The 9,757-nt window shown below is 47.9% G+C and overlaps 3 protein-coding genes across 3 annotated transcripts; 1 reads left to right on the top strand and 2 right to left on the bottom strand.

Moving 5' to 3' along the window:
- The first annotated feature begins 2,409 nt into the window (after positions 1-2,409).
- Positions 2,410-3,532, top strand: LOC109753179 (probable F-box protein At2g36090). Its single transcript, XM_020312102.4, has one exon. The coding sequence runs from the start codon at positions 2,481-2,483 to the stop codon at positions 3,375-3,377; it is 897 nt and encodes a 298-aa protein (XP_020167691.3). The 5' UTR covers positions 2,410-2,480; the 3' UTR covers positions 3,378-3,532.
- A 433-nt stretch (positions 3,533-3,965) lies between these two features.
- Positions 3,966-5,992, bottom strand: LOC109753187 (small RNA-binding protein 11, chloroplastic). Its single transcript, XM_020312109.3, has 4 exons — positions 5,732-5,992; positions 4,597-4,665; positions 4,395-4,501; positions 3,966-4,235 (listed from the first exon to the last, which is right to left on the bottom strand). Exons 1-4 carry the CDS (start codon positions 5,862-5,864, stop codon positions 4,125-4,127), a joined length of 420 nt encoding a protein of 139 aa, XP_020167698.1. The 5' UTR covers positions 5,865-5,992; the 3' UTR covers positions 3,966-4,124.
- An 857-nt stretch (positions 5,993-6,849) lies between these two features.
- Positions 6,850-9,508, bottom strand: LOC109753177 (large ribosomal subunit protein uL18z). Its single transcript, XM_020312100.3, has 9 exons — positions 9,334-9,508; positions 9,153-9,222; positions 8,969-9,060; positions 8,712-8,838; positions 8,545-8,624; positions 8,339-8,455; positions 7,671-7,805; positions 7,296-7,465; positions 6,850-7,207 (listed from the first exon to the last, which is right to left on the bottom strand). Exons 1-9 carry the CDS (start codon positions 9,334-9,336, stop codon positions 7,096-7,098), a joined length of 906 nt encoding a protein of 301 aa, XP_020167689.1. The 5' UTR covers positions 9,337-9,508; the 3' UTR covers positions 6,850-7,095.
- Positions 9,509-9,757: the final 249 nt, after the last annotated feature.

The raw sequence follows: 9,757 nt of genomic DNA, 5'->3' as shown, positions 1-9,757 counted from the left end.
ACGAACCACACGTTGCAATGCAGCATCGCCAGCAAGTCGTGGCAGCGTGTTTGCAGCTGGCCATCCGTTGCAACGTAGCATCGCCGCCAGCGTGCCATCAACGTCCTTGTAGTTTCGCCTGTAGCAACGCGAGGTGAACAGTGGACATGGATGCGGCATCAAAGCCTAGGTTGCAGCTGGGTGTCGCCCCAGGAAGCCACTTGCAATGGCGATGCCAATTTGCAACATGGATGTTGTTGTGCTTGCAACACCGCCACCCCCCTTTCTTGCTGCATCTGGTGCTTACTCCCTTACAGCAGCGGTGACAGCCCGGCCGCGACCTATGAGAGCTGGTGATGGGCGGTAGAGAAATACAAGAGGAAAGAGGAGGGATGTGAGGGTGCCCGAGGAAAAAGAAAGAAACATATGGATGTGATCGCGAGAAGACAAGGCCGTAATCAGCCGATTGTTTCTAAACATTCCCTAAGAAATGCTATTTGGGCAGACATTAACCTCAATGCTTAATCTACCCAATATTCCCGGTGAGTGGTCGAAAGTACCTGCAGACTGTAGAGGAGTAACATTCAAATTGTGGGTTTAGCTGCAATATGTTGGGCTCTTTGGAACAAGCAACGTTTTGAGCATAAGTTGATTAGATCCCCCACTGAGTTAACCTGTTATGCATGTTTCCTTTATTTATTGGGAAGGTTGCAAGGTGAAGCTGTCACAGATTTGAGGGGCTGCTCATTTACAAGCTGAAGCTCTGCGACATCAGCAAGCGATGGGGAGGAGCCAAGGAGGCAAGCAACAAGCTGCGGACGGATTCTAGCTTTGGAGGGCAAGGATGAAGATGTTAATACTAACTTGTTACTCAATCTGACGTTACACGTTCTGACAGCTAGGTACAGTGCAGAATACAATTACATCGAGATTAACCAAAACATATTCTTCGACTTGTAAAGGAAAAGAGAAGGTATCACAGAAGATTGCACCAAACCAGTACTGAAATTGTTGTCGCGTGGATGAAAACCAAACTTGTAAGATGAGTTCTCATGCATGATCATTCTAGCTGTTACGAACATACCAAGTCTGTGCAACCATTATGTACTGAGTGATTCTAGAAGAACCAGCGGCCCCAAGTTTGATGTGGCAAGGTTCACATGCCATGATGGCCAGCCATGCTTGCCATAAAGAGATTAGGACTGCAAGACCTAGATAATGATGTCACAGGGACCCATAATATAAGCCACTCGGGTCATAATAATTTGCTGAGTCAACCTTATGACAAATCTGATATTATTGCGAGAACGACCTGCATTTGGTTAGCGAAATAGATAGATTCTTTAGGAAGAGCAAATTCGTTCGTGTCTTAATTTATTTATCACCGGTCATTGGCTCCCGGTCAATCTGAAAGTTGAAAACTGAGGAGCAAAGATCCTGGTAAGCTTATCATGTGGCTTAGACACGGAATCATAAATTCCCGCGTTAACGCTCCCATTTTGACATGAAACCTCCGAGCTGACTGAACATCTCGAGAAGAAAAGGCACGTGGTTTCAGTGGTCTGGAAAAGAAGAGAGAAAATACGCGTGGTTTGAGCCTCCTATGTAGTACTCCAGTAGGACCTCATATGATAAGACATTAATCTCCTCCAACTGCCCCTTGGCCAGCGGCACAGATGCCGATCGATCGCCCGAGGAAGAAGATGCATAGACATATGGCCTCTCCTTTCCTCAAGAAGAACGATGGATGTGCTTTGACGCAATCAAGTCCCCAGCACACTGTATGCGGAATTAAAGCCTTCCCATACACGGGAATAGCTCAAGAAACTCCGACGGCTACTAGTACCTATATATCATCCGAGCACGCACGGTCGTAGTAATGTCCATGAGATGAAAGGTACGCCACCCGAAGCGAGAGCACGTCGCATGCGTTTACATGAACGATGATGGAGTCCACCCTTCCATCCTTATCACGACCGGCCGCCGGTCACCAGCGTGCATCATCGCGGGGAAAAATGTTGGGCCGGCTAAAGAGGCCCGAGGTGCAGCAGCGCCATCCGAGACTAGATTTGCCGGTCTCCGCTTTCAGGGTCTCTGAATAGTGTTTGCAGGCATACAGACCACCGCACAATGGATCTCGGAGCTCAACTGGACCAGAAAGAGAGACGTGAGATCTGATGGATCCTCGAGGGGTGAAAGAGGAATGGCAGACTGCGCTCAGTTTCGGGACCCCCATTGACCAAGTGCCACGCGTGCAGCCGGCACGGCCTGAGCCGTACAAGCGCCGACGCGTGCAGCCTGCGCGCCTGCCACCGCGCTCTGCCACGCCACTGTACTGTACATCGCGAAATTATACTGGTCGGGCCGTCGTTTCCGCGGAAACCAGGGCGCGCATCCTCGCCATCTACTAGTACTATATAGCCCGCCACGCACAGCCAAGCGAGACACTCTCAAAGTTCCCATCGCCGATCTCCACTTCTCCAGGAGCCGCACGAAACGACATGGTGGCTACGATCGAGGACCTGCACGCGGACGTGCTGGCCTGCGCGCTGCGCCGCCTCGACGGCCGCTCGCTGGCCGCCGCGAGCTGCGCCACGGCGGGGCTCCGCGCGCTCGCCGCGGACCCGGACACGTGGCGCGCGCTTTGCCTCGCCGAGTGGCCGTCCCTCGCGGCCCAGCACTGGCTCCTCTCCGCGGTGCCGCCGCGCCGCCTCTTCGCCGACGCGTCCCCTTTCCCTTGCCCGGACGCCGGGGAGCCCGGCGCCGGCGGCCTCCCCGCGAGGCTCGTCTCCGCGGTGGACGTGTACTACAGGGGCGAGCCCGTGCTGTACCGCGTCGTGGAGACGCCCGCGTCGTCGCCGTGGTTCCTCAGCTCGCCGTTCCGCGTCGAGGCCGTGGACTGCAAGAAGCCGGCGCCGGTGGCGGCGGCGTTCTCCCCGGCGGAGTTCGAGCTGAGCTGGGTGGTCGTCGACCCCGCCCGCGGCCGGGCGGTGAACGTGTCGAGCAGGCGGGCGGTGGCCCTGGGCCGGCACTGGTACACCGGCGAGATGCTGGTGCGGTTCGCGGTGGTGCTGGGAGGGTGCAACTTCGAGACCACCGTGGCCTGCTCCGAGGAGGCCGGGCACGTCAGCGAGGTCAGCCTCGCTGTGGAGAACGCCGACGGCGCGGCGGTGAGCGGCGAGGGCGCCCTCCGGCTGCTCGCCGCGGCAATGGAGGGGCGGAGGAGGGGAGGCGAGAGAGAGCGGGAGGAGGCCAAGGCGAGGTACGAGGTGTTCGTCAAGAGCAAGAAGGGGAGGAAGGAGAGCAAGGCGCGAAGAGAGGTGCTCGTTGACCTGTGCTGCTCCGCCGCCAGCGCTGTCGCCGTGCTGGCCTTCTTCGCCACCGTCGTGCTCCGGTGACAAGTTCTTTTTGCCACCGACGGGCGGATCCAGCAATGAGTTCATTCATGCATGATGTAGGTGCACAGTAGGCATCATGCGGGAAATGAATTGTTTTGTGTAAGATTCCTATATGGTATTTCTGCGCTCCAAATAAGACGGCATCAAAGCAAGAACTAACGTGTATTTACATCTTCTCCCTGGCAGCTAGAGTGTGTACATCCATTCTAGTGACAAAGTTTTCCTCCTAATAAATTTAGGTGAAAATGACAGAGAAGTGGAGAGACAGAAAAATCTGCCATGCAATGTGTGACATTCAAATGACACAGTTCTCCTTAGGTATGGGGGAAAAGTATCTACCATTGAGTGCATTGGCAGCCACAGGACGGAAGTACGATCACAATCTACTGTTCCCCTACCTACAGCAATTAATGAAGTTTATTTATTTAAAGTACGTATGAACGGCAAAGCATTGGCTCCAGGGCAGCCATGGGGAAAACATTGTTCTAGCACAGGATTGTATCAGCAACCTGTCGATGTCCACGAGGTTAAGGAACAGGAACATTATCTGATATGCTCTTGGACGTGTTGCTCTTGCAGAACATAAAATTCAGCACAATATTACGCGTCGATTACATTAGGAAAATATATGTTCTTGCAAAACATGAAATTCAGCATAATTACACATCGGCTTTTCTCTAACAGCGCCGCAATCTACCTTATTTGTATTATGTTTGAAGTTACAAGCATCAGCACAACACGCATTTTTCAGGTGTTGCCGACTGGCTTAGGAGGGCCTCTTGCTATTGGAACTACGTCTGCAGCACGGTCCTGTTTGGCCTTTGCAATGTCGACATATATAACTCGCCCATTGAGTACCTGTTGCAAGCTTGCATTGCTCAGCTCTTCTTCTTTTTTTCTCAAATGGAGCGGCAAAAAATACAGATTACTGATATATTGAACTAGCAACAGCACTATAGTGATAAACGTACGGTTCCTGCTAGTTCTTCAAAAGAAGAGAAGAAAAGAAAAACTTGCCTTGCCGTTCATCTCTTCCCGTGCTTTACTGGCCTCTTCCTCGGAGGCAAATTTCACAAAGCCGAATCCTTTTGATCGGCTGGTCATCTTATCCGTGACAATGGTTGCTGAGCTCAAATAATAACAAGTTGCAACTTAGATGGCAACAACAAGCAAAACAACTAGCAGCGGAAGTTTGTTCTGGCAAGGGATGAGGATAAACCTTCTAATACTTGGCCATAACGCATGAAAGCTTCTGCTAGGCTGTCTTCCGTTGCAAATTGTGACAAGCCTGTAAAACGATTAAAAAACCAAGACCGTGTCAGAGAGGCAGTTCCTAAATTGCATATAACAACTGTATCCAACTGAACAGAGCCCAACGATTCTCAAATATGTAGGTTCTTTGATCCAGTAGTAATTTTCAGCTTGGATGGAGTGAGAGAAAATATTTTTTATACCAATCAACTGAGAAATATATTAGTGCTAAAACCCAGAGTACTTGCAAGAAGAACATGAAATGAACTGAAATTAGTATGTTAAGTGTTAACCCATGATCGTTCATTGTAGATCAGCAGCAACTAACAAAAGCTTATATGTTGCACTAATAAAATCTAGACATAATAATAGGAAGTTTTTGAAGTTATAATAGTAAAGTTGACCTGAGTAATGTATAACAAATGCTAGTTTGAATTACTTCAGCTCTTTTAGTTAAATTTACCCTTTTCTGAAAAGATAGTAAACCCTTTTAATTAAACTTACCTAAGTAACCTGATCACTCATGTGGCATTTATAATGGAGCAAAGAGGTATTCCATAGTTTTGGTTATAAAATCACAAGAAACCACAAGAGCGTAAGCCCCCCACATGGCAGGTCCAACTCACTGTTGTCTGTTGGCATATTGAAGGCAGGCATTTTCGGAGTAAGAAAGGAAGATATATAACATTCGGTTACCCATATTGACCTGATAAACAAAATCTCTGCTATAAGACGGGCTCCATCTCCTAAACTTATTCCCGAGAGCATTAGTTGTCACTTAAGCTAGCAAAACAAAATGAGTAACCACGTATGGCAAAGCATCTATTGAAGACCACCACAAGTAAAACACAAGCAGCTGCACTGGTAAATAGCCCTATTGCAATTTGTCGAACAAGGCATGAAACTGCTGCCCGCACGAGCATTTCGTCGAACACTTGCTATGCGCGCGTCCACGGAGCCACGGGCGCATTCACACGCTTCTGGTAACCACTGCACGCGTGAGAGTGGAGAGCGAACAGCGGGTTGATCTGAGACTGGCCGAGGATGCGACGTAAGGGGGGATGTGGGCGTCGAAACGGGAGTGGACGGGTGAAGACTTTAACCTCCGATGAAGAGCTTGTGTGTGATACCGCGAGAGTGCGTGAGGAGCAGCGGGCGCGTGGCGGCGCCGGCAGGGCTCCACGTGGAGATGGAGGCCAGGCGGCGGGAGGCCTCACGCAGCGCCGCCATGGCCATGGCTCTGCGCTCTTTCCTTTCCTTGGGGAAGCGGGGTGAGTCGGCTGGGGGGACGGAGCCGGGAGAAGCGGGCGGCCAGTTCGTCGCTAGGTCTAAGAGAACTGGGAGGAGCTGTCGCGGGGCAGAAATCGTACCTCCAGTTTTAAAGAAAAACATCAGTTTCTCATGGAAATCGGAACCGGAATACTCCAATTCGCACTCTCTTTTTTTTTGGCTGCGGAGAAAGGAGTAGAGAACTCAAAATAGACCTGGAGAACAGGCCTCTTCGGTTCAAAAAGTTTTCATGCAAAATTTGATTGCATCTCATAAAATAGATTGTGAGGTCATTTTGAAGTACCTTTTATAGAATATTCTCCATTTGCTGAAAGTATTACTTTCTATATTATCAATGCAAAGTTTTGTTGCTTTGCTCATATGGATGTAGGCGGACGGAGTCCGCAGGCCAAAAACACACTAACTTTGCGGAAATGATAAATCCCGAATGGTTAGATTTTAAGCATGACAACTCAAACGTTTTTCATGGCAATTTTAGTTCATGCGAGGTTGACAAACATGGCAATTTTCTAAAAAAATTGAGACAAAGTTGCCGTGTCTTGACAACTAAATTTGCCATCTCGAACTAAAGTTACCATGAAAAAACGTTCGGACGTCAGTCACCGCCGTGTCCGCCTGCATGCCTTTTGCTCCTTGATCTTAGGTCCTTTGTACTAATGCCGTTTCAAGGCAGCTAGGCTAGATTCTGCAATGAGAATCTAGTTCTATCATCGCAGGGGGGGATCAGCAAGTATGCCTCTGTGACTGCTAGCGAAACAGGACCCACCCTGTTCAAAATATCATTACACCCAATGATCCCAACCGCAGCTGAAACTGGGCAATAGTCAACTAGTGGCAGATATCTACAGTTCAAACGAGAGGCATGTTTCAACATAAATAAGCCAACAACCGCATATAAATGAAAAGAGAAAACATTTAGCAGAACATCACATCCACGGCAAACAGACCTTGATAAACAGCAACCAACAGAGATCCAGATCAACAAACTCTGAAGCAACGTCAAAATGCCAGCACCTTGTATAATGTAAGATGATCCAGAACTCCAGCATGGTACTCAAAACCAAGGGCAGGTACAATGTGCATATATGTCTCTCTCGCGATACTACTCTTTAATGCATGGAGCAAGTTCATTTGGAAGCATGAAGACAGCACTATAGGGGCCTAGGGTCGATTACACTCATTCGTCGTCGTCCTCATCGACATCAGCACCAGCAGATGAGTTGAGGGCGTTGAGCCGCTCCACGAGACTGGCCTTCCTCTGCTCGTAGGTCAGCTTCTTGGGGTTGTACCTGCAGCGAACAGTCACATTAACTTGCAATCCAATCAAAGTGCTGAAATCAGTTCGTCTGACTTTAATAAACAGCAGGATATATCTACCTCTTGTGCGTCTTTGGAGGTTCCTTGGTTGACTTTGCCATGGTAGGATCAGCACGAATGGCAGCATGAACCTTCTTGTACAGTGCTTCCATGTTATCAGCCTCAATCCCCTTCTTGATGTACTCACTGAAGTGAGATTGGTACTTCTCAGGTTCCTCATCAGCCAGTGACTGAAAGAAGGGTAGGGCAGAAGTTAAAACGAGATTCAGTAAGCTGCTTCATAAATAGGAACAAAGTACACTGCTTTAGGATACTTTGTATGGGTGAATCAGGCCCCAGATATCATTCAGAAAGAATTCATGTATACAACAACGATAACACTAGGGAGTGAAGAAATGGCATTATAATACCACGAGGGCAATGGATCCAACTCACCTTCATGTAGTCAGCAACATGCCCTCCATAGATGTATTTGCGGTGAATCTCAGCGTCCAGCTGCTTCTCATCCTTCTTGAAGCCAGCAAATCTCTTGTCACTGTGCGGAATATCAAGACCACCATCCAAAGCTCCCTGCAGCAGCAAACAGAATCACACAACTGTTATGCAGCAATCAGAGTTGCACCAAGTATTGAAGTGTTCAAAAAGGTTTTTGTCATTAACAAGTGACCGTTAAAAAAAGGTGTTTAGATCCTGCGGACAAAACAGTACAATCTCTGTAACTTAATATAAAACGTTTTTTGACACTGTCATGGCCTCTATAAACGTCTTATAAAAAGTTACAGAGGGAGTAATATTTTAGTATGGACATATGATGTGTCACCCTATACCTGGGCATAGATTAATCCTAGGCCGTAAGAGTGTTTCACGAAGTTAAATAGCATATAGTTATGTTGTAGATCAGGTAGGAACTTGAGCAAATAAAATGAACAGCTACATAAACTCTGAGAACGTAAAAGTGACAAAAGTCTTAAATCTAAATAACCTGACACAAATTGTATGCCTGAGACATTGAAGTCAAAAACATGTGTACTGGCAATACTAAGTGCAACCAACCATTCATAATTTCTTGCAGTTATATAATCACATCATAAAAGATCACATACCTTAAGGGCACCAAACACACGGTTTCCAGTAGTGGTCCTAATAAGGCCAACATCCAAGAGCGCGCGGAAAGGCCTCCTCTCATCAGCCGGCTCAACAGAGAAGTCCTCCCCAGTGGCCTGGACTCATAAGCAGAATTACAAGTGTTCAATAAACACAGCATCAGAGAAAGCTCGTATGGAAATAAACATTTCAAAGCAAATTATACCTCAACATTGCCCTCATATTCCTGATCCAAATCACGGCACTTGAGCACACGGCGGGCCAAAAGCAGACCAGTGCAGTACGCTACATGACGGATTAAATCAGTTGAACTGAATAAATAGGGATGCATGCATGGAGATAAAAATTATGCACTTTGAGTTGATAATCTACCTGCAGCATAGTTGGTGAGGCCAACTTCAAGACCATACCGAGGAAGCTCATGGGAATAGGCAGCAGCCATCACGATATCACCAGCAATGGTAGCGTACACAATTTGGGCAGTGACATCTTTGTTGGTCTAAGGTACTATTGTTAAGAGATACAATATCCATCTACTAGTAGTAAAAACTATGGCCATAGATAATCACAGTTGAGATGAATAGACGATTAACCAGTGCAAAACGTGGCAATGAACAACTTAAGGATACAAATCGTACAACAAACCGGTACTTGGGCGTGTTGTACTTGTTCTTGTCTTGGTTGGTGAGCCTGAGCCTGGCCCTGTAATCGGTCTTCCCCTCTGCAAAACAAGCGCAAACGAAAGGCAGCCCATCAGTAACACTATCGACTAAGCCAAGTACAGAGTCGCCGAGGGAAGGGGGTTCAACTTACGTCTCCTTCTCTTGAACTTCACTTGGAACCGCTTGGAGTAGGCCCTGGTCTTCTGGTTCTTCACAAACACCTGAAAATCCATCCAAAACTGCGCATGAATACACTATGGATTCGAATCAATCAGAAAATAAGCTGCTGGTCATAAACGGCGTTTAGATCCAAAGAGGCTTCCGGATCTTACCATCTCGCTCGCCTGCTGCGGATGCGGCGGCGGCGGCTTTTCTTGCCGAGGGAGAGGGGTGGAGAAGTGGGAGAAGGGAGGGTTTAGAACGGCGTCGTTGCGGAGGGACTTGGGTTGCGGCTAGGGTTTGCTGCGGGACTTCGATGAAGGACTGGGCCTTGGGCCTTCGTATTTTTGCCGAGGGAGGGAATTGCTGGACCGAACAGACGGTGAAAAAATATAGAAAGAATTCCTTATTTAACACCGTGTTTAAATTGTACTCCCTCCGTTCTTAAATATTTGTCTTTCTAGAGATTTTAATAAGTGACTACATACAGAGCAAAATGAGTGAATCTACCCTCTAAAATATGTCTATATACATCCGTATGTGGTAGTCCATTTGAAATCTCTAAAAAGACAAATATTTCGGAACGGAGGGAGTATG

This window comes from Aegilops tauschii, chromosome 2 (assembly GCF_002575655.3).
Source record: "Aegilops tauschii subsp. strangulata cultivar AL8/78 chromosome 2, Aet v6.0, whole genome shotgun sequence".
Taxonomy (NCBI): Eukaryota; Viridiplantae; Streptophyta; class Magnoliopsida; order Poales; family Poaceae; genus Aegilops; species Aegilops tauschii.
The sequence above is the reverse complement of the archived record's forward strand: the minus strand, read 5'-3'. Positions and strand labels throughout refer to the sequence as shown.